General features: G+C 40.8%; 8 protein-coding genes across 9 annotated transcripts; 4 read left to right on the top strand and 4 right to left on the bottom strand.

Annotated features, from left to right (window-relative positions):
• Nucleotides 1-179: 179 nt before the first annotated feature.
• Nucleotides 180-1,426, bottom strand: LOC132789340 (enoyl-CoA delta isomerase 1, mitochondrial-like). Its single transcript, XM_060797295.1, has 3 exons — nucleotides 1,057-1,426; nucleotides 852-998; nucleotides 180-796 (listed from the first exon to the last, which is right to left on the bottom strand). Exons 1-3 carry the CDS (start codon nucleotides 1,285-1,287, stop codon nucleotides 329-331), a joined length of 846 nt encoding a protein of 281 aa, XP_060653278.1. The 5' UTR covers nucleotides 1,288-1,426; the 3' UTR covers nucleotides 180-328.
• A 99-nt stretch (nucleotides 1,427-1,525) lies between these two features.
• On the bottom strand, nucleotides 1,526-2,815 carry LOC132789337 (enoyl-CoA delta isomerase 1, mitochondrial-like). Its single transcript, XM_060797281.1, has 4 exons — nucleotides 2,734-2,815; nucleotides 2,300-2,540; nucleotides 2,097-2,243; nucleotides 1,526-2,037 (listed from the first exon to the last, which is right to left on the bottom strand). The coding sequence occupies exons 2-4, from the start codon at nucleotides 2,531-2,533 to the stop codon at nucleotides 1,570-1,572; spliced, it is 849 nt and encodes a 282-aa protein (XP_060653264.1). The 5' UTR covers nucleotides 2,534-2,540; nucleotides 2,734-2,815; the 3' UTR covers nucleotides 1,526-1,569.
• A 465-nt stretch (nucleotides 2,816-3,280) lies between these two features.
• Nucleotides 3,281-4,251, top strand: LOC132789364 (translocon-associated protein subunit gamma). The gene is made up of 2 exons (XM_060797333.1): nucleotides 3,281-3,554; nucleotides 3,616-4,251. The coding sequence occupies exons 1-2, from the start codon at nucleotides 3,407-3,409 to the stop codon at nucleotides 4,038-4,040; spliced, it is 573 nt and encodes a 190-aa protein (XP_060653316.1). The 5' UTR covers nucleotides 3,281-3,406; the 3' UTR covers nucleotides 4,041-4,251.
• A 145-nt stretch (nucleotides 4,252-4,396) lies between these two features.
• Nucleotides 4,397-6,526, bottom strand: LOC132789320 (3-ketoacyl-CoA thiolase, mitochondrial). The gene is made up of 5 exons (XM_060797257.1): nucleotides 6,366-6,526; nucleotides 5,914-6,080; nucleotides 4,830-5,603; nucleotides 4,616-4,770; nucleotides 4,397-4,553 (listed from the first exon to the last, which is right to left on the bottom strand). Exons 1-5 carry the CDS (start codon nucleotides 6,382-6,384, stop codon nucleotides 4,472-4,474), a joined length of 1,197 nt encoding a protein of 398 aa, XP_060653240.1. The 5' UTR covers nucleotides 6,385-6,526; the 3' UTR covers nucleotides 4,397-4,471.
• Nucleotides 6,527-7,000: 474 nt separating this feature from the next.
• LOC132789372 (probable splicing factor, arginine/serine-rich 7) lies at nucleotides 7,001-8,999 on the bottom strand. The gene is made up of 2 exons (XM_060797346.1): nucleotides 7,688-8,999; nucleotides 7,001-7,653 (listed from the first exon to the last, which is right to left on the bottom strand). Exons 1-2 carry the CDS (start codon nucleotides 8,867-8,869, stop codon nucleotides 7,306-7,308), a joined length of 1,530 nt encoding a protein of 509 aa, XP_060653329.1. The 5' UTR covers nucleotides 8,870-8,999; the 3' UTR covers nucleotides 7,001-7,305.
• A 377-nt stretch (nucleotides 9,000-9,376) lies between these two features.
• LOC132789272 (SWI/SNF-related matrix-associated actin-dependent regulator of chromatin subfamily A containing DEAD/H box 1 homolog) lies at nucleotides 9,377-17,236 on the top strand. The gene is given in 12 exon segments (XM_060797183.1): nucleotides 9,377-9,631; nucleotides 9,710-9,816; nucleotides 9,818-9,871; nucleotides 10,375-10,967; nucleotides 11,028-11,360; nucleotides 11,420-11,687; nucleotides 11,746-11,892; nucleotides 11,956-12,258; nucleotides 12,312-13,941; nucleotides 14,445-14,797; nucleotides 15,150-15,532; nucleotides 17,003-17,236. Coding segments are annotated over 9 exon segments (2,544 nt in total). The 5' UTR covers nucleotides 9,377-9,522; the 3' UTR covers nucleotides 12,942-13,941; nucleotides 14,445-14,797; nucleotides 15,150-15,532; nucleotides 17,003-17,236.
• Nucleotides 17,237-17,330: 94 nt separating this feature from the next.
• Nucleotides 17,331-21,207, top strand: LOC132789305 (uncharacterized). Of its 2 annotated transcripts, XM_060797238.1 has the most exons (7): nucleotides 17,331-17,492; nucleotides 17,549-17,645; nucleotides 18,505-18,664; nucleotides 18,756-18,990; nucleotides 19,057-19,539; nucleotides 20,189-20,401; nucleotides 20,575-21,207. In XM_060797238.1, exons 1-7 carry the CDS (start codon nucleotides 17,340-17,342, stop codon nucleotides 20,797-20,799), a joined length of 1,566 nt encoding a protein of 521 aa, XP_060653221.1. In that variant the 5' UTR covers nucleotides 17,331-17,339; the 3' UTR covers nucleotides 20,800-21,207. The 2 variants fall into 2 exon arrangements, with proteins under 2 accessions (XP_060653221.1, XP_060653229.1); XM_060797246.1 differs by lacking the exon at nucleotides 18,505-18,664 and having other exon boundaries at nucleotides 18,725-18,990.
• A 280-nt stretch (nucleotides 21,208-21,487) lies between these two features.
• LOC132789345 (small ribosomal subunit protein uS5) lies at nucleotides 21,488-22,878 on the top strand. Its single transcript, XM_060797309.1, has 2 exons — nucleotides 21,488-21,594; nucleotides 21,998-22,878. Exon 2 carries the CDS (start codon nucleotides 21,999-22,001, stop codon nucleotides 22,803-22,805), a length of 807 nt encoding a protein of 268 aa, XP_060653292.1. The 5' UTR covers nucleotides 21,488-21,594; nucleotide 21,998; the 3' UTR covers nucleotides 22,806-22,878.
• The last annotated feature ends 57 nt before the right edge of the window (nucleotides 22,879-22,935 follow it).

The raw sequence follows: 22,935 nt of genomic DNA on the forward strand, positions 1-22,935 counted from the left end.
TGCAATCGATTAATTGTCAAGGCAAAGTTGCATATCGAGTAATTTAACGTATTTTTGATGCAAAACCAGTTGCCATGGTTACATTAAAACAAAACAATTCGCTGATAACATATCAACAATACACAGTTGTTACCTTTGTAAAAATGTAAATGCTATATTATGAAATACAAAACTATTTATATATTTAGAAACAAAACAAAACCAATTACATACTTATATGGTTACCTAAACACCTAATCAACTAAGTCCATCTATTGCCCACAACCCTGGTTAAATGCTGTGATTATTACCACAGTAAATGCAATATTTAAAAAAAAAGCAACTGAGATTACTTCTTATTCTTGCTCTTCAGTTTCGCAAGATATGCGTCCAAGCTATCCTGAAACAATGGTGAAGTAATGTACTCCAGAGACTCTTTTAGTTCAGCTTCTGGTTCATCTAGCAATGTTTTAGCAAATTCCGCTCGCAGCTGCCGTTTGGTCAGTGCTCTGGCTACAGGATTCGCTTCCGCAAAGCTGCCAATAAAGCTAGCACACTTGGATAAAGCCTCTTCCTTGCTGGTGGCCACTTCGTCAATAAGATTTATTTGTTGTGCCTCCTCGGTGCTAAAGATCTTTCCCTGCAACAAAGCCCGTTCAACGACAGGACGGGGCAAGACGCTTAGATAGCTATTGACTATAAACGGCGGCACCACATAGCCAAATTTGGTGGCATGGATGCCAATTGTAAAGCCTGGTAACATGACCCGATATTCACAAGCTGAAGCCATCACACAACCTACAGCCAAAGCGTGACCCTGTGGAACAAGGCATGCCAGTCAATTATTTTCTTTAAATGGGTAGTGAACTTACGTTAATGGCCGCAGCGGTAGGTAGATTGCTTAAATACAGTGTTAACCACATTTCCTGCAATTCCTTCCAAAAAGCCACTAAGCGTTCTTGTTCTGGATTCCGTAATTCATTTAGATCCAAGCCCGAGGAGAACACTTTATTGTTGGACTGCCAAAGATAACAACTCTGATAAAAAACTGCCAAATGTAAATAAATTTAAGCTTACCGATGTCAAGATTATTCCTCGACTCTTGTTGCCTTCAATCTGTTTCATTGAGTCTTTTAAGGCACGCATCATTTCCAGGTTGCAACTGTTGACTGGAGGTTTATTCATTGTAAGCGTTGCAATGCCCGTCTTATCATCCACCTCAACCAGGGTCAAGTCGCAGGACTTGGACATCGATCTGCATAATAGGCGCCTGCCCAATGCGAAAAGTTTTGTTTGGCTGCGCAACATTTTTGAGACTGTTGATCACATGATACACAAAATATAAGGTCAGCTCGTGTGTGCATTTCAAATAACTAATGAGTACGTCACAAAAACTCTATGCGGTTGACAGTCGTGACGTCAGAGTGTCGCTAATGTGTAAAAACAACTTCTATATCACTTGTATATCATGCTTTGATCACGCATCAAAAGGTGTGCCCAACTTCTGGTTTTGACAAATAAACCCATGTAAATTTTCAGACTCAAGTTTATTGCAAATGTGTATAGAAAAATTTTATTGAAAGCACCTTTTCACTTTGTGGCCTTCTTTTTCAGACTTTCCAAATAAATGCCCAGTCCCTTTTGAACGGCAGGTTGATTAACAAAGAAGATAAACTTTTCCAAATCCTGTACGCGTTCATCCTCCAACTGTCTCAACTCTTCAGCCCTGAGCTGTTGCTTGGTTAGAGCGCGGGCCAACGGATTAACTTTGGCAAATGTGCCAATAAACTGGGCACACTTGGCTATCGCCTCTTCTTTGCTGTTGGCTACTTCATCGACCAAGCCGACTGCCAGTGCTTCCTCGGTGGTAAACATGCGTCCCTGGTTCAAGGCTCGTTCAGCAAGACGACGCGGCAAGACGCTCTCAAATGTGGACATGAACCATTTGGGTGCGACAATTCCCAGTTTGGTTTCGTTCAAGCCAATTGTGTATTTGGGCAGCATGACACGATATTCACAAGATGTGGCCAGTAAACAACCACCAGCCGGCGAATGACCCTGTAAAGAAAAGCGTATTGAATATATGAACTTCAAATATAATATCTAGATCAATTTACATTAATGGCTGCTGCAGTTGGCACACTGCTGCCATAAAGCGCTAGCCAAACATCTTGAAGAGCGGTCCAGAAAGCGCGAATTCTTTCCTTATCCGGTTTGTACATTTCGAAGATATCCAAGCCGGCGGAGAAGATTGTGGGATTTGACTGCAAGTTGAACAGTTGTAATACATGATTGCTAATAAACAAATTGAACATCTTACTGATGTCAATATGATACCGCGGCTCTTGTTGCCCTCAATTTCCTCAATGGACTGATGAATATCGCGCAGTAATTCCAAATTGAGTCCGTTGACCGGTGGCCGGTTCATTGTTAACGTTGCAATTCCTGTCTTATCATCAACTTGCACCGTTGTCAACTTAGTAGCTGTGGACATTTGCCTGCTAGTGGTGGCCACAGCACGGGGCACCAGGTTCATGAGCTTGGAGCGCATCATCTTTATGCTTGAAAAGATACAATTTAAAAATCATGTTGAGGTGCAAGTGACCTTTGGACGCGATCTTATTGAAGACAAGCTGAAGAGGTTAATTCGTTTTTTTCGAGCTACCAATTTGTCATGTTAGTAAATGCGTGTATTTAAAGTAGATTTTATTAATGTATGGATGCATGCCAATAATTATTTACTCTTTAAATTACCTTAATATTCAAAATGTTTAAACGAAAACAGCTGTTACAGAACCTGTTGCGCCTCTGTTGACTTTGAGTAATCGATTTTTGCTATCGATTAGGAGAGCAATTCACAAGAGGAGCTGGTTCTTCGATTGTCTAGTACTTCTTTGTACTCAAATGATTACAATTTTTAATTTATTTGAAAGTTAATTTTATGAAAAGATATAACAGAGTTAATATTATTGATAAAGAACAATAATTGTTTTTTAGCTTAGTTCTTTTATTTTTAATGCAATTAAACAACACCTGCATTTTTTTATTTGTCCAATTAAAATATATTTAAATCACGCCATAAAGGAGTGACGAATATTTCGTGATTTTACATTAATAATTGCCTTATTTTACAAAAATAAAACAATAACACAATTAAGCATTGCTTGTGCAATGAAAACTGTTTAAATATTTGCGCCAATTGTTAAAACTCTTCGGCTAAAATGTTCGCATATTTTGAGGTGTAAGGTACGGTCACTTTGGTTTTTGACGTTTTGACACGTCACAACAGCGGCTGTCACTTTGCCGATTCGATTGCCTTCGTGTACGCTTTACTCTTATTCTTCGTCGTAGTCGCTGAGGCTGAGGAGTTGTAGCTGTAACTTTCACTGGCCGTTTTCACATAATAAAACACACAAACTCACTAAAAATGGGCTCTGGCAAGCAACAAAAAGTGCAATCATCTGGTTTTACCAAGGAGGAGGAGCTGCTGCTGCAGGATTTCAGTCGCAATGTCAGCACAAAATCGGCGACGATATTTTATGGCAACGCTTTCATCGTCTCCGCGCTGCCAATTTGTAAGTTACACCAAAATAGTGACACGTTGTCAAGTTAATGAATGAAATGTTTGTTGTCTAGGGCTCTTCTGGCGCATCCACAACATGGATCTGCTGCCCAGCTCCATTCTGTTTGTCCTGGTGACCGCAGCCAGCACCTATCTGATGGCCACAGCCTACAAGAACATCAAGTTCCAGCTGAAGCACAAGATTGCTGCACGCCGCGAAGAAGCCGTTACCCGTGAGGTTAACCGCCAGTTGGGAGATGATAAGAAGGTCACTCGCAAGGAGAAGGATGAGCGCATCCTGTGGAAGAAGAATGAGGTTGCCGACTACGAGGCCACCACATACTCGATCTTCTACAACAACGCCATCTACCTGGCCATCATCATCTTCATCAGCTTCTTCCTGCTGAAGAATGCAACGCCTTTTGTGAACTACATCTTCTCCATTGGCATTGCCAGTGGTGTCCTGGCGTTATTCTCGACCAGCGCCCAAACGAACTGAACAACATCCCAACACACGTTTTTGTAATATTAGATGCATTAAGAGATTCTTTACAAATTCCATTCATTGCATGTCAACATTTTAGCAATTTTGAAATAATATACGAGTATGTAAATTTTAGTACGAATAGTTTTCGTCTTTCTTGTAGAAAGCGCATGAAAAACTTCCGATTTGCAAAATGTTTTCAAAAATAAATTTGTAAAACCCATAAGCTCAACATCTTTTCTATTCATCATTCTACACTAAATATTTTAAGAAAGGAACATATCTCACCTTTCTGTTAGAAACCGTATAAAAACTTTCATTTGCAAGAAGTTTTTTTAAGGAAAATTGTAAAACACATGAATCCAAAATCGTATCAGTCCATAATGCTATATATATTTTTCAATCAATGTCTAATCTAAACGTAAATGCATAATCCAGATTGGAATTTAAACGGCTTCCAGCAGCAGAGCGATGCCCTGACCACCGCCAATACAAGCGGAACCGATGCCATACTTCAACTTCTTGCGCCTGCAAAGACATATGGAATATTGAGTAAAGATTTAAGAGATTTCATCACTAGGGAAACTTACTGCAACTCGTGCACAAGGTGGCCGGTGATGCGGGAGCCGCTGGCACCGAGTGGATGACCCAAAGCAATGGCGCCACCGTTCACATTCAGCTTGGATGTATCCAGTTTGAGGGCATCGGCACAGGCCAACGTTTGAGCAGCAAAGGCTTCGTTAATCTGCAATCATTGAAAGCATTATAATCTAAAGTCTATTGAAACTAGGCATTTAAAGTTACCTCAATCAGGTCAATGTCTTCCAGTTTCTTGCCAGAAACGCGGAGCACATTTTGAATAGCGGGCACGGGGCCAATGCCCATAATCTCAGGCTTGACGCCCACAAAGGAGAAGGCGACCAGACGTGCCAGTGGCTTCAGATTGTACTCCTTGAGAGCCTCCTCGGAGGCAACGACCACAGCAGCAGCGCCATCGCAAATGCCGGAAGCTGTGCCCGCTGTGACGACGCCGTTCTTCTTGAACAGCGAGGGCAGCTTGGCCAGACCCTCGAGGGTGGTCTTAGGGCGCGGATGCTCATCGATCACAAAGTCCACTTCCTTTCCCTTGACCTTCAGTTTGATGGGCGCAATTTCAGCATTGAAAGCGCCCTCCTGTTGTCCCTTTTCCCAGTTCTTTTGTGAGCGCAGGGAGAACTCATCCACACGCTCCCTGGTGATCTTGTACTGATCGGCCAGATTCTCAGCTGTCAGTGCCATGGGCAGCTTGCAGTAGGTGTCAGTGAGTCCAGCCCACAAAGCATCCTCCAGATTGTAGTTGGCTCCCAAAGTGGTGCCAAAACGAATGTTTCGTGCAATAAATGGTGTTTGAGACATGCTCTCCACACCACCAGTGAGCGCCACCTTGGCACCGCCCACCAGAATATCCTGAGCGCCATTCACAATGGACTGGAAGCCAGAGCCGCACAAGCGATTGATGCCTAAAGCGGGCTTCTCAATGGGCACGCCAACGTTGAGGCCCACATGGCGGGGCACATAGATACCATCCGTGGAGGAAGACTAAAGGTGGAGAGAAAAGATTTATTAATATTATACATACTAATGACATCGAAGTCATTTCATCGAACTAGAACTATTTATATCTATTCTAATTTCAAAGTCTATTTATTTAGTAATCTAAGTGCTTTTAGCTTAAACTATATAAGTTATCTTCTTCAACCATAATCATGTATGTTTGTAGTAAAGACTATGTACATATATACGCTACTCGTTATCTACTTCGACATTACCCGTCAAAATCATAAAATATTAGAAATCTATATTAAATTTTTGTAATCTATGTTATAGTGATTACAATCCCAAGACTTACCGCAATCACATTGCCCACGATGACGGTGTCCACCTGCTCTCCCTTGAGTCCCGCTGCATCCAGCGCTGCTTTCGCTGCTGTCGTCTGGAGCTGCGTCTGGTTGACGTTCTTCAGAGCACCGCCGAAGGTGCCAAAGGCAGTTCGCTTTGCGGCCACAATGTAGATGCCTGAAGAGCACAAGAGATAAGCACATAGTACATAAGCATATAATATACACGATATGATTATTCAAATTAGGCAAATCTTGATTTTCATTCAACAGGTCCAAAGTACACAGTCGCTCCCCCCTTGCCCATCACATTCCCATTCGTTACTGTTAACAGCACTAGGGGGCAACAGGAGAGACAGAGAGGCAGATAAGACGTCAACAAGTCCAAAGTTCACTTTGGCTTGATGATGATGTATCGCAGAATTGGGACAAACACATAAAATACAATAACAAACAGACAAACCTTTGGTAACTGCAGACATTTTGCACAAATTAAAATCTTAATTGTTTAACGTACAATATAAAAATAAAACTGATATCTATAGAAAATTCACGGCAGTAACTCTTTCTTTCTGTATTCCTCTCTTTCTTGCGCGACAAGTGCAAGCGGTGAACGTTCGATGACAACTCAAAAATATTTTGCTGCCGGTCGGCATTTTGTAGAGTGAAGAGAGCGAAAGCTCCGCCTCCCACCGGCTGCGCTCAGCAAAAAGCTCTTTTGGCGGCACAAAGCTCTATAGCGACAGGCCCCAAAACAAACTACAACAGATGTTTCGTGCACAGTGCGAAATACCAATATTTATATCCATTAATATACATAATATGTATGACTTGTAATATACAAAATATTTCGCGGCTGTATCTCACTAAAACACCAATGTAAGGCGGCCTTATACTTATCGGCAACCAACATTATTAATCGGCACTTTATCGTAAGCCAAGATCAGTTGTTTTGTTAATATATATAGCTTTATCGATATCGATAGGTTAGCTGATCCAGGTTTAGTTTTAAGCTATCGAATTTGAAGTTAACGTACAACGTTCAGTTAGCTTCACTTTTCATTTCCTTTTGCATTTAAAAACTGCCTTTCAGCGAAATTTAGTTTGAGTGTTTTTAATCTGCAAGGTAAGTCCTCGATTGAAACAGTCACAAAGTTTATGAACTTAGGCTAACAATTTTAGTATTGTATGTTGTTGTAATGCTTCTTAACTTAAATAAACAATAGAGGGAGGAAATAAATGCTGAATTTTGAAATATGAACTTTTTTACTTGGAACTACAGATCAGCGAATACAAAATCCAATCGAATTCTTTTCGATTTGAGATAAAAAGCAAAAGATTAGTTTGGTTTTGAAGTGTATTTTATATCAAAATCTCTCTGAATAGTTGATCTCTCTATCTTTCTAGGGTGAATTGGATATATCCATGTTATCCGACTTCTCAACGCTCACAGATTTACGGGAACTCGCTTTTGACTCGTTGTTATCCTCGCTGATTGCCTTCAGCTTGCGTGACGATGACTCGGGAGTCCGGGAACGACGACGCGACGAGGATGACGACGATGACTTGGTGCTGGATGATATTGGTGCAATATCTTTGCTGCGGCTTGAGCGAGATTTGCTGCTGCTGCTCACTGGCGGCGGCGATGGCGAGCTGCGTTTGCTGCGTGATCGTGGCGAACGTGCACGATGCGATTTCTTGCTGCGCTCACGTGATCTAGACCGTTTGCCATTTCCACTGCTACCACCCCCCTCTTCCTTCTCCGGCTCCGCTGCCACCTCCAACGCCATGCGAGCGCGAGCGTCTGGAGCGTGAGTTGCTGCGACGATGACGTGATCGGGATCGCTTGCCGCGAGAGCGTGACGAACGCGAATGCTTGCCACCTCTGGAGCGGGAGCGTCTGGATCGTGAGCTGCTACGACGATGGCGGGAACGCGAGCGTTTGCTACGCGATCTGGACGAGTGCTTGCCACGCGAACGCGAGCGTCGCGATCTGGAGACACTGCGTCGCTCCCGGGAACCGGAACGACGTCGTCGCCGAGAGCTGGAGCGATGCGATCGGCTGCGACTGCTGGTGCGACGCTCGCGCGAACGGGAGCGTGAACGGGAACGTCGTCGCTTGTCCTTGGCCAGCATGCCAATGACGGGATCAATGGCCGCTGAAATCATGCTTTGTGCCTCCTTCACAATAGTCATGGCCTCCTCAATCTCTGCCTGTGCGGCTTCATTGGATTTCGCCTCGGGCTTAGTAATAGAGTACGTGGAATGGTATACACTGAGGTGACCACCCTTGAACTCCTGTCCCTGCAGCCGAAGAGCGTGAATGACGCTCGTCTGTTCACAGAACTCAATCATGCAAAAGGTCTTGTTATCCTTCTCGGCCCAGCGTGCGTACTTCACTTCGCCGGCACGTTGAAAGCACTCCATAAGGTCGTCGAGACGCCATTCGTTGCGCACATCGCACACAATAATGGTGCGCCTGATCTCCTCAATCTTGCGAGCATCGTAGAACGAAGGCAGCGCCGGATATTCGGGCAGATTGAATTCCACCAGCTTGGGATCGTAGGTTTTGATCACTTGCTGCGGCAATTGGCCCTCGATCCGATTGATCACCTCTGGTGGCAATTTAGAATCGGGTTTTTGCAGGCCTGGCACAATGGTGCCATTCTTAAGCATCTCCAGGGCACGATACTCCTCAGGGATAGCGAGCACCGGGATAACGATGAGTGCACGATCAATGAAAACGGTATTTGTCAAGTGCTGAGCGACTGGCACACTACTCGTCTCGGTGTATTTGACGTAGCAAATGCGCGACTGGACGGGGCAGGAGACATCCCTGATGGTGGGGTACAGTCGGATTTCTTCGATTTTGCCAATGTTGCCAAATAGCGTTTGCATTTGGTCCTTGGTGGCCTGCGGCGCAATATTAGTCACCTGTATCACACGCGGTGTATTGCCGCCAGCCATTGTTGTGCTTGCGTTTGATTTTGTAAACGTTTAGATTGAAATTTTTGTTTGTTAGCAACCACCGAAATAAATATTAACCTCACACACAAATTGGTGAAAAAATTCAACGAGGGCTGCTGTAAACGGCGTCGCGAAAACGTCGATTACGCCGACAGGGCTACCGCAACACAACCCGATAACATTAGTGCATTTTATTGGCGGGCTGCCATTTGCTTTGATGGTATATTACTTTTTAACTTTTTGGTATTTACCATATGTCGCCCAATAAGTGTAATTGATCAGTTTTACCATGCAAGATGATAAACAATTTTTTAAATATTAATAAATACTATATTTGATTTGTTAGTTAGAATTAGTCTTAATTTATAAAACAGAAACATGTAAAAAGTTTAGCAATTCAAAAATTCGCGCCCATTAAAACGCATTATTTTTTCTCAATGTAAAACGGTCTTTTTTAGTGTATTTCATGCAATTTCATAGTAAAATAGTATATTTTAGAAATATGACTTGCGGTCACGCTGGTTCGCGAATCCAAACTTGTAGGAAAATTTACGCTAGTTGAGAGATTGTATATTAAAACTATTACACTTATTTCAAAAACGTATTTTAAATTAATAGTGTATAACTGCAGCTGCAAGTATCCTTGCCTAGAAATGTCAGAAAGTCAAGCGCCAACTGTCTCCAAGTCCAGTTTAAACGATTTGCGACAATTTCGCATAAATAAGAATGCAGCAGCTGCCTCAGCAAGCCCGGGGAGAACTGGTAGGCATTGTGTCTTTTTCTTTTAAGTGTGTGTGCGTGTGCTTTGGCTGGTGTTACTACTAATTGTGTTTTCTACAGAACGTGTGCCTGGCAAGAAGCGTATCCAGGTGATGGCTGACAGTGACAGCGACAGCGCTGACTGTCAAACGCCCAAAAAGATCAAAATGCAATTAACGGTGAAGGAAAAAAGAAGAGCGTTACATGGCGGCAGCAAAAATAATGCCACATTATGATACAATGGTAAGTTACACACACACACAAACACAAGTTGCTGTTGGTGTTGGTTTTCTTTGCCAATAGACCCGGGAAGGGGTGGGGAGAAGAGCGCGCGCTTCTTCGCATACATGTGTTCTCGGTATAAATGGTATTCGGGCCCGGCATCATTGAACAGCTGTTCCCGTACAGTGGCGTCCATACAAAATGTGTACGTTGCGCTGGCTGAATCCTAGGTCAAGAATTTAATATTAGTAAACTATAATTGTAATTGTTTGCTATTTTTAAATGAATGCCATCAAGAAAACTTTTTTAAATATAAAGAAAATTATTTAATTTTATGATGTTACAAATTGTGCAAGCTACAATGGCGTTTACTACAAAGTTAATACTAAAAAGGCCGACAGGTCAAGAATTTGAAATAGGCCAATTGAAATGCCAAATTTTGAGTATAGCTAACTGAAAGTGTTTAACGAAAATGTTGCCTGCTTTAAATAATATTACTTATTTTTGAAATATTACCATTTTAGGCCATACAGGATGCGTTGTCGCGAACAAATTGGGATGTGGCGGCTTCCATACGCTACCTGAAGGAGCACTGCAAGCCGAAGGCAAATGGACCAGTGGATAAGCCAAAGCTAAAGCACGGCACGTCGAATGGTAGCAGTAGCAAAGCTTCGCATGGGAGCAAATCCAATAGCAACAATTATTCGGACTACGAAAACTCGGATGATGATGATGTCAAACAGTCGAAGGATCAAGTATACGACAGCGATGACAGTGACACTGAAATGGCCACCAAAATGACCGGACAGCGGAAGAAAGTGTTTCAGTTTATGAACAGTGCGACAATTGTCGAGCTGCAATCGGTAAAAACGCTGTCCGAGAAGAAAGCCACAGCATTGATTGAGCTGCGACCGTTCAAGGATTGGGCGGATATACGCCAGAAACTGGAGGCTAACAAACTGTCGGCGGATCTACTTAACTATGCGCAGGATTTGATTAATAAACAGAACACAGTGGCGACCATTTTAAGCAAATGCAATGGCATGGTCACTCGTTTAGAGGCGGCCATAGCAAGTGGCTCTAGCATTGTGGAGCAGCCAAAGATTCTCACATCCAGGTAAGATATGTCTTAATTGTACTTTTGTATTCCCAGCTAATCTCTTGTTACTTTTATTAGCATGCAGTTGGCTGATTATCAACTGATTGGCCTCAATTGGCTGACTGTGATGCACAAGCAGGAGATGAATGGCATTCTGGCCGATGAAATGGGTCTGGGCAAAACCATACAAATCATTGCATTTCTTGCCTATCTAAAGGAAAATGGCTTAAGCAAGGGCGCTCACTTGATCGTTGTCCCTTCGTCCACACTAGACAACTGGGAGGCTGAGATGACCAAGTGGTGTCCCAGCTTGGTTGTTGAAAAGTATCATGGATCGCAAGATGAGAGGCGGAGAATGCGCGTGCGTTTCGCCAAGGATGGCTTCACTGGCTTTGATGTGCTGCTTACCACGTAAATAATTTGTTATACCAACTGTTTTTTCGAAGCTAATCGAACTCTATTTTATTCAGCTATCACATTGTTGGCTCCACGCCCGAGGAACGAAAAATGTTTCGCGTTTGCAAGCTGCACTATGTCATATTTGATGAAGCGCATATGCTGAAGAACATGACAACGCAACGTTACATCAATCTGATCAACATCAATGCAGAGATGCGCATACTTTTAACTGGCACGCCACTGCAGAACAATCTGCTCGAGTTGATCTCCTTGCTGTGCTTTGTGATGCCCAAGTTCTTTGCCAAGAGCATTGAAGACATTAAATCCTTGTTTGTCAAGGTGTGTACTATATGAATTATTATCTAAGCAAGCTATTTATGATGTCTTTCTATTGTAGAAAAACAAAACTGATGGCGATCAGGAGGAGTTGTCACAGTTCCAGGAGACGCAGGTTCAGCGTGCCAAGCGCATTATGAAACCATTTGTGTTGCGACGACTGAAGAACGATGTGCTTAACAATTTACCCAAAAAACATAGTTATGTGGTAAGTAAATTAAGGAGTAATGCATAACAAACAGTTTGCTAATCAATGATTTCATTTGTGCAGGAAAAAGTTCCGATGAGCGCGTCACAGAAACAACATTATAAGGACCTCGTTGAGTACTATTCGAATAACAAGGGTGAGGTGTGCAGCAGCAGCGATCGCGCTGGCGTCACCATTATGATGGAAATGCGTCGCATGGCCAATCATCCGCTGCTAATGCGTCACTATTTCACGGATGAACAGCTGCGTGGATTCTCTAAGCGGCTGGCACGTTCCACTTTGTACAAGAAGACAAATGAACAGTACATCTTCGAGGAGTTGGCTGTCATGTCTGATTTCCAAGTGTATCAATTGTGCAACAAATACGTTAGTTAACTTATTTACATTTCAAGACAGTAGATTAATTTGCTTTTTTCTAGGAATTGTACGATGTTAAGATACCGGCCAATTTGATATGCGATTCGGGTAAATTTCAATATCTGGATACGTTGCTGCCCAAGCTGAAGGAAGAGGGACATCGTGTGCTGCTCTTCAGTCAGTTCACCATGATGCTGGACGTTGTGGAAGAGTATCTGAGGATACGAAATTGGGGTTTCTGTCGTTTGGATGGCGCCACAGCTGTAAAGGAACGTCAGGATTTGATCACCGATTTTAACGATGATGACGAAATCTTTGTGTTTCTCTTGTCGACAAAAGCCGGCGGGGTTGGCATCAATTTGACAGCAGCCGACACCTGTGTGATACACGACATCGACTTTAACCCGTACAACGATAAGCAGGCTGAGGATCGTTGTCATCGCATGGGACAGAAACGTCCTGTGTCCATCTATCGCCTGATCTCGGAGAGCACCATTGAGGAGGGCATTCTGATGGCGGCCGAAGAGAAGCTAAAACTGGAGAAAGACATAACGTCGAATGAGAAGGGAGGCGAAGTCCATGAGCAGCGTTGTGTGGTCAAGCTGCTGACCATGGCATTGGGCCTGGACAAGGATGAGGAGGAGCGATTAAATCATTCATTGAACAGCTCCATAGGCACGCCCACTAAGTAGTCGATTTATTATGCGAGCCGAATACGGCGACTCACTTTCCATTTTTTGGTATGTTAAGTAATGCTGTTTATTTTTTAATTACAATTATTTAGCGAGCTCCGAGTTGTGGCTCGATATCATTTTGTATCTGTATATTTATAAGAATCAATATTGTATTTAAATTATATACTATCAAATTAAATTATACACAAGTAAGCACAATTTGAGAAGTTAATCAAAGGAATTGACCACTTTAAGGAAGGTAAAATCAATTATTTCATAATTTTAGATAACTAACAGAATAGTTGATTAATGCGTCATACGAATATAAACTCCTATCCTTATCTTTAAAGTCTGTTAGGGAAAACTTTGAAGTAAATTTAACAAAACAATTAAATAAGTTAGCGGTTTCATCATAAGTCGAATAATCTACCTTTTATTAATCATAGGATGAACTCTGTTAGTGCATTCAAAATTATTTTACAACAAGTTTGTTTTTGCAATCTTAATTGACTTGCTTTAATAATGCTAATAGCTTAACAAAAGCCATTCTCTATGTCAATTAAATTCTTAATGCACTTTAACTGAAGTATTTTGAATCATCAGCTGCAACGACGCACTTGACAACCCTTGAATGAGTATTTTTATTCTCTTTTGGTATAAAATACTCTCTCTTACTCTTTCGCTCTCTCGCATGTGAGATCATATGTTGGGCTGGGCGACGCTCGCTGAAGCTTTTCCCTGTGGCGGCGATTCATCAAGTTTTCAGTCTTTAACTGATCGCTCGCGCCGATGATTTAATTTTTAAGTTTAAACGCAGACACAAAAAGAAGCCACCGAGTGTAGCAACTAAACGATACTCACATTACCCACACCATAAAAAAAATATATCGCGATACATAAATAAAATAAAATACTTGCAGATGTGCGAATGTCTTTTGAAACTTTGCAACCAATTTGAATAACGAACACAACAATAATCAATCGAAGTGAATTTTTTGTATGATTAATTGCAACGAAAGTAAAATCGAAAGTGTGATTCTTAACTATATCTATATATATATATATATATATGTATGTGTGTATATACGTATATAGTATGTATTTATATTTATATATCTAGAGGAAAGAAATGCAGCATTGTTGGTAATTTTTTTTTTTTTATTTAGCTCAAACGACTCGTTTTTGCTGCTATTATGTGATTCATATAGAGTACAATACATACACATAGTTTTTTTTGGGGGGAATTATATTTATAAATAGAAGCGCGCGATCGCCAAACGGAAATCATATTGGTCCAATACAAATACTAAGTAGACTCGATACGAATAAATAATACACAAAAATGCAAGAATCTATCGAAAAGACGACGTCATAGCAAAGCAAACGGAAACGGAAGAATAACTGCATATATAGAAAATATAAGTATAGATACATACATAGATTATATACGTATGGACACATGTGTAGAATTTGCAAATAAATATATATTTATATATGTGTCTTCTACATTCTACAACGCAGAATTTGTAGGAAAACAAAACAGCGCGTGCGGCAACGAAGCAAAAACATAAAAATAAATTAATATCTATGCTTATTATACTACATGTCTCTGCATATGTGCGAGTGTGTGTGTGTGTGTGCGTGAGTAATAACTGAGAGAACTAGCGAGCGATCTAACAACGAAAAAGCAAACGAAAAGAAAAAATTACGCGAACAAACCACAACTATAAAAATAACAAAAAAAAACACAACGAGAGTGCGCAGCCGAATAATAAGCGCAAAGCAACAAACCAAAAATAGACAACGCCAAGCGGAAAAAGAATCAGCAGCAGAAGCAGCAGCTAATGCAACTGCAGCCGACGTCAGCGTCAACGGTGCGTATACTTAACACAGCAGCCGCTGTCGACGTCGCTGCCGCTAGCGTCGAAGTGGGCGTCGCAGCTGACACCCGCTCCATTGACTCACCCCGTGTAGACTCGTAAACAGCTGCTCGCTACAAAAGAGAAAGAATAACAAGACACAATCATCAATTGTATCAGATCCATTCCAACTGTGTGTGTGTGTGTGACTGCATGTGTGCATGGTTGAGTGTGTGCGTGAGTGCGACAGCTAATGCCAAAGACAGAAGTCACTTATTCATAGTTTTGTATAAGGCACACAACTGACAACAGTGAAATAATAATTAAAATAAAACTTTTTTCGTTTGCTTTTTGGAATTATTGTTAGCGTATGTGCCAAGCATAATTAAACGAGACACGACGCAGCGTATTCTAGTATAAAGTAAATGATTATACACACACATATGCAATCATATCTCTATACGAATCACAACAACACAAACAACTACAACGACCCAGAGGAAGACAATCAACGAAGACGACGACAACAACAACTACAATAACAACAAGCAAAAGCAAGCAAGCGAATATCCATAACGACGATTCTTTAATCTCTGCCGAACTAGACAGAGAGTCCGAAGGAGACAGAGCGCAATTAGCAGGCAAGCAAAGCAAAGCAAGAGAGTGCGAATAGCAACGAAAACTCCCTGAATAAAAATTATAAGAAACTACTAAACTATTATTGGATTGACATATTATTTGCATTAAAAGGTGAGTAGAGCAAAGAGTTTTGGAAAAACATATAGTTAACAAACAAAACTGGCAAGGAAAGACTGAGTTTAGTGACATGCAGTCTTATACATCACTCTTATACTGTATAAGAAGACGTTCTTAGATTGAATTATATGTGAAGTTGAATTGGAATTGACATATTGCTATGTGTATTATGACAAATTGTCTTGTATAAAAGTCGTATACTATATAAGAAGCAGGTTTAGTCTGTCAAATTTTAAGAATTGATGAAGCTGAATTAAAGAAGTTAAATATCTGTAATTATTATAAGAGTCAGTCTTCTACAAAACTGTAATAATGCATCTCAAACAGTATTAGACTTAGCAGAATTTAATTATTTCGATACTTAAAAGGTTGTCTTATACAAAACTCTAATACAACTTCGCGTAATTCAATTTACTTACGTTAAACTTGAGTTATTAAATCAAATATGATAACGAAAAGTTGACTAAATTAAATTCAGAAATAGATTACTATTATGACTGCCTTTCAGAAAACTCGTATACTATACATAAGGAACTATAAAAATGATCAATTGCTACGCAGTTTTAAGTGCAGTTTGTTTGTTTGTTTAAATTATCGACTAGTTGCTCATAGTTATAACTAAATATTATTATTTCGACAAAAATAGCTAGCAAACACAAACGCAAACACACAGACAAATATACACTTTATGAGTACTCGCAAGCGTGCTGAAAAATTAGAAATAAATTGCTCAAAAGCTGATGTCATGCGATTGTCGATTGTCGAAGTCGATTGTGAAGTGCGCTCCCCAAAATGTCGGTCTTAAAACCAGATGCACTCCTACGCGCCGACGCAAAAGCTGAGCCGGTTAAACAGACCTCCGACTAGATGATGTGAAGAGCTTGAAACACTCATGAGTGTGAGTGCGAATAGTTTATGTTTGTCTTGCTCTCTCTCTCTCTCTCTCTCTTGCTCTTTGGCTGCGAGTCATCAACTACAATATTTACCTGATTGTTTGTACGTGTGTTCGTTATAAAGCAAAAAGGGTATTATAACGCTTGACACTGACTTCCGTCCGTCCGTCTGTCTGTCCGTCCATGCTTAATAACAACTGGAACTCAGAGACCACATAAGCTAGAGTTACAGTTTTTGTTGACAAAACTCTTTGGTTGCAGACGAAGCTAAGGTTCAGTTTTAAAATCAACGCATTAAATAAAGTACCAAAATTTAACATTTAAATAGCTTCGAAGTTTCTAGTTATTCATAAGAATTATAAACCCTATATATATATTCGAAAACGTTTTAAATAATTGCTAATAATAATAGAGTATCTCTTAGTTGATCAAGCGAAGCTTTACCACATTTATTTCTTGAGATTTCTGTACTGCAGCAATCCCACACACAATTTGCTGGGATTTCTGTGGAGGATGAACTGGTCTACTCATAACTCATGCCACATTCTTTTGCTTTGCTATCAATTTGCAGACCACGCTAATACCGATTAAACGGAGGATTACAATTTGTCTTGCAACAAAATAAAGGAAACGAGATTACGAAAAAAAAAGAACTAAACTTAGTTAATTGTATTAAAAAAGAAAAATCAAAAACAAAACAAATGAAAAAACAAGAATTGTGATATGTACAACTTTACTCAAATATTGAAAAAACATATATAGAGCTTATATTCTGAACTAAACGGAACATAAGTCGAAAAAGCAACATTTTTAATAAGCTTATAAAAAAAGAAAGAAGAAAACCAAAGATTAGGTTTTTCAATTAGTTGTAACCAATAAGAAGAAAACAGAAGCAGAAAAGCAGCACAATGGCAGAGAAAGTGGAAATCTCAGCAGCTACATTTAATAATAATAATCAACAGAACGATGCTCGCAAGGTGCGCAAATCTCCCGATTTTCAACCCATGATGCCCGGTGTTATATCCAGAGAACGCAGTTTTGTGCGCACCTCAAATCAACAGGTAAGATTTCTAGATTTCATTCATTAAATAGAATATTAATCGCATTTTTTTTCTAGAATATTAATAAGAGACGCAGTCTGGCGTTCAATGTGCCTGGAAATCAGGCTGGACAGATGCGTGGCAAGCCAGCAATGGATATTTACAGACCGCCAAGTAAGTTAACATTTCTTAAATCGTACTGCTTGCGAAGCCTCTTTAAAAGCTTTCTCCACACTTTCTACTCCTTTTTTATTTTCAATTTTGTTTTACTTTTAAATTTTATGTTTTATTTATAAGCAAATTCATTCAATCATTAAATGCTGTTCATATTATACAAACAACTGTCGCTTAGCAGCTGTTTAACAGCAGCAATTTATGTTACATTTTTGTATGTTAAAAACTTAACAGTCACTGTGACTGTGCTCCACACTTTTTAAACTTCAACAATTTTGTAATTATATTAAATTTATGTATTATTTATAAGACAAATCAAAGGCCTTCATATTAGTCAAAGAAATGTAGCTTATTATGTTGCATTTCTGTTAATAACTTTACAGTCGCTGCGACTGTTAACAATTAATAACAATGTATTTCTGTGATCTATATTTTCTTTTTTTCTTTGTTATTATTTATTTCACACGTTTTTGGCGCTTTTGTTGCTTTAAAATCTAGTGCACTTAATAACATAAATTCTTTTTGGAATTGTTCTCATTTTTATCAATGAAATCTATCATTCTTTATATAGCTTTTTAACAGCAGCTCAAACTTTTTTGCCTTTTCGTATTGAACTATTCGAAATCTTATTAAAATACATATTCCTTTGATTTCTTTCTTCTTCTTTTGTCTATAACTCATGTCAATCCAACTTCCCCGCAAACCTCCTCCCAAAACAAAACAAAAAAAAAAAAATCATATTATGCTCGTACTTATTTTGTATATTCCATTGTGTGTCTTTAATCCTCGTGCCATCCGATGTGATGATGATAATGATGTTGATGTTGATGATGATGATGATGCACAACACTAAATGCAGATGTTCGTGGCTGTGAGCTGGCCACAAGTGTCTCAAATGGTGGTGGCGGCGGTGCAAGTGTTGGTGGTGGTATTGGGGGTGGTGGCAATAAGCTGAATATTAATGCACAGGAGTTCACAATGACGCCACCGCCGAGCGCCGAGGCACTTGAGAATAATCGGTAACAATCAAACCATATTTAATACCCCAACTCTATTCCTCTTGCACCATCTTCTTGCAGAGCTAAACCACAATCTACAACATTCTTCCAGTTCGTCCCTCATCTTCCCACAACAATATGTGACAACAGCGTCAGCTGCTGGACAACACAACACACAAAATGCCGCCATCCTCAACAGACGTCAGGCGGGTCTCTCCCTGGGCAACATGTCATCGCTGAGCAGTTTGAGTGGACGTCATCGCTCCATTCTGGTCACGCATCCCATTAGCCCGCTGGGCGGACAACTTCCGCTCATGAATTCCCCATCCAGCGGCAACATACTCCACGTAAGAGGAGAGACTTTCTTTTGAGTAATCACACTGATAACTAACGCTTCCTTCTTCTCTCCTCAGTCCACAAATCGCGTCAAGTTCGCACCGGAGCCGAGGGCGCAGAAGCCGCAGACGCAGTACGTCAACAGCAACGGGCAACAGCACTACAACAGCAATGGACAACAGCACTATCAGCTGAATGGCCTCGATCCCTACTTGAATGGCAACGCTTTGCAGCGCTCCAAGTCGCTTTCCTCCGCCGATGCCTTGACTCGGGGCATGGCCGGTTTGGGTCTGGGATTGGGCAATGAAGTGGCCGACATCGGTCAGTTTACCCCCGAGATACAGGCGCTGATTGACACCGCCCTCGAGGATCCGAATAAGTTGAATTCACGCTGCCTCATGGAGTTGACGTCGCAGTTCATCAAGCGTGCCGTGGAGAGTCGTCGCTTTGCGTTGCCCATCTCCCGATTGTGCCTCAACATTATCGCCAAGGAGCAGAAGGAGACGTTCCTGGAGGCCTTGCTCAACACGTGCCGTCAGTGGTATCAGGAGCGTGAGAAGGTAAGAGAAGTTAATTCAGTTTAGAGAATAGTAAAATAACAGGTTATGCCAGTAAAGATGGTAACGTAAAGATAGGCGAGAAGAGATATCAACTTTAAGGTTTTAAAAGAAATAATTATAGAAAGAAATTCTATAAATGTACCCAAATTTTCTGGAAGAACGGATTTAAATTCGTAATTTCGTTAGGAAAGAAAAGATATAAACTAACTCTTAAGAGGAATCATAGAAAAATTCTATAAAAGCTTATAGAAAAGTAAAATATCAGATTAGGCAAGAAAATATATAAATTTTAGAATCCTAAAAGGAATAATAAAAAATTCTATATAAGTAGACACATTTTTTGGATATACATATACATATTACTTATGTATATTTTATTGAGGTAATAAATCGTGTGAAATAGCTTCTAAAGCTTTAAATAGTCCCTAATACTTATTTTGTATTGAGGTAATAAAGCATGTGAAAAAATCTTAAAAAGTTTAAGTAATTAGAATTCTGGAAAGGACTACATTTTGATTTTCAAATCTTTGAATATATAATTCCTAATAATTATTTTTGATTAAGGTGAAAAAAGAAAGTGATTCACACTTTTAATTTTTAAGAGAATTATATAATTTCAATATTTATTTATTCGTTAATCCATTCACAGTTGCTGTTTGCCATACAGGGCATGAAGTCACCGTCGCGTGTCCGCTTCACGGCTTTCATGGCATTTCTCACGGAAATGTTCTGCCAGCTGAAACGCCGCCAGCTCCAGCTGCGAACCCACAGCGAGGGAACGCCGCCGCCTCTGGTGCTGCTCAGTTTGCTCTCCAAATGCTGCGAGGATTGCGTTCGACCACCTGTGCGTTCTCTATCCGAGGTAAAGTTTAAATTTATATGCTCTGACTTACTTCCTGGTCAGGGAGTTGTGAATTTCAATGTTAAGCATAGCCTGTATTTCAACCACTGCTTATCGAAGACACAAACCATTTGCAGCTTTCAATCATTTTTAAAATATCCCTAAATTTCCCCAAATATTTCCCTTTCTTACAGATCGAATGCCTGTTCTATGTGCTCACCTGCATTGGCCAGGACATGGAGCAACAGCTGCCACAGCAACTGGAGCTACTCATGTCCTTGGTGCGCGATGCGTTCCTCAATGCCGGCGATGCTGCTGCTGCGATACGTCGCACTCTGCTCCAGCTGATCGAACTGAAGGCCTCGCATTGGCAACTACCGGGCAATACGGTGCTCTATTACACCCATACCAACAATTAAAAGAGAAGAAGATGAAGAAGAGGCGATGGGAAATACATATCATCGGGATGTAATTTGTGGCAATCAAAAAAAGCAGACATTATTATTGTGTGGTCGAATTGCATTTAGGCATTTGTCCTCATGCAAGAAACGCAACTATTTATCGTACTCGCCGAGTACACAATATAGACAATAAGCAATATTTATTTTTTGGCAACACTAGATACATAATAGCATGACTAACCCAAGGCAGAAATACACACGTATACACATATACATACAAAAAACCCCTTAAACTGACCCAAGTGAAAAAAGCTCATCTAACCTCTCATAGCGGAGTTCATAACTCTGCTACAATAAGGCTCAATTTGTACTATGTGAACCCGTATTTACTATTTATGTGTAATAAAAACTACGCTAGTCACAAAACACAACGATTATGTCATATTTTTCACCTTGTATATGGAAAAGCGGTTGTGGAGAAGTGTCTCGAACCTATGAAGAACGTTTATTTTCGGACGCGTTCACAGATTTCGAAAATTGATGAAAAGTGCACTAGTATGGATATAGGACAAATAAAAATGAATTTTCTTAAATGTTTTTCCGCTATTTTCAACTTACCAGTATTTTAAATAGTCACTAAAAATCAACGGGCCAACAGGCATACAACATTGCAAAATTGTTCAGTATATTGGTATATTTTTCATCTGCTTGGTGTATGTAAACGGTCTCACCTCGGTCACCCTGGCCGCTTCGCTTGGAATTTCTCGCTCATTTGGTTTTTGTCTTCACTCCATACAGTTTATACAACTACAAGTAAGCATATATTTTACATTTAATTTAATTCTTAATTCATTTAAAATGTTAATAATTTATGCGGGTGTGCTATGTATTGTTCTTTGAGCTTTTAAATTATAAATTACAACTCTGATTTTATTGGAAATTTATGATTTAAAGACGTGAAAATCTTTTCACCACGTGTTTCAAAATGGCGACGATAGGCACATAGAACACGCATGCAATTGGCACAAAATGTATAAAATGAATGCTTAAATGATGAATACCTTAAATTCCTTTTGCGGTTTCCACCAGAAAGCGTTAACGCGCTTAAAGATGGCCAAAGGCGTCTGATACAAAAGCATTGTAAACTCTTGAAATATTTATAGTTCGTGTTTAACCTCAATTATTCTAATGCATTTTGTGTTAACTTAAATTACAGAATGGCGGACGCAGCTCCAGCCCGTAGTGGATTCCGAGGTGGTTTTGGCTCTCGCGGTGGTCGTGGTGGACGCGGTCGTGGCCGTGGACGCGGCGCACGCGGTCGTGGTGGCAAGGAAGATTCCAAGGAATGGGTTCCAGTCACCAAGCTAGGCCGTTTGGTTCGCGAAGGCAAGATCAAGTCCCTGGAGGAGATCTACCTTTACTCGTTGCCCATCAAAGAGTTCGAGATCATTGATTTCTTCTTGGGATCTGCTCTGCGTGATGAGGTCCTCAAGATCATGCCCGTCCAGAAGCAGACGCGTGCTGGTCAGCGTACCCGTTTCAAGGCCTTCGTTGCCATCGGTGACAACAATGGTCACATCGGTCTGGGCGTTAAGTGCAGTAAGGAAGTGGCCACCGCCATTCGTGGTGCCATCATCTTGGCCAAGCTCTCTGTTGTCCCCGTTCGTCGTGGATACTGGGGTAACAAGATCGGCAAGCCCCACACCGTGCCCTGCAAGGTCACTGGCAAGTGCGGTTCCGTCTCCGTGCGTCTGATCCCAGCTCCCCGTGGTACTGGCATCGTGTCGGCTCCCGTTCCCAAGAAGCTGTTGACCATGGCTGGTATTGAGGATTGCTACACATCGGCTCGTGGCTCCACCGGCACTCTGGGTAACTTCGCCAAGGCTACTTATGCTGCCATTGCCAAGACCTACGCCTACTTGACACCCGATTTGTGGAAGGAGATGCCTCTGGGCTCCACACCCTACCAGGCATACTCTGACTTCTTGTCCAAGCCAACGGCTCGTCTGCACGCCGATGCTTAAGGTATCACCATTGTGATCATCATGAAGCAGCCAGCTTGATTCAATAAAAGCAAAAACGTCATTTAAAATATAATCCAACAAATCGTTTCATTTCTGCGTCAACAAATCACACCTGGGAATAATCAATTTT

Source organism: Drosophila nasuta, chromosome 2L (genome assembly GCF_023558535.2).
Source record: "Drosophila nasuta strain 15112-1781.00 chromosome 2L, ASM2355853v1, whole genome shotgun sequence".
NCBI classification, from domain to species: domain Eukaryota; kingdom Metazoa; phylum Arthropoda; class Insecta; order Diptera; family Drosophilidae; genus Drosophila; species Drosophila nasuta.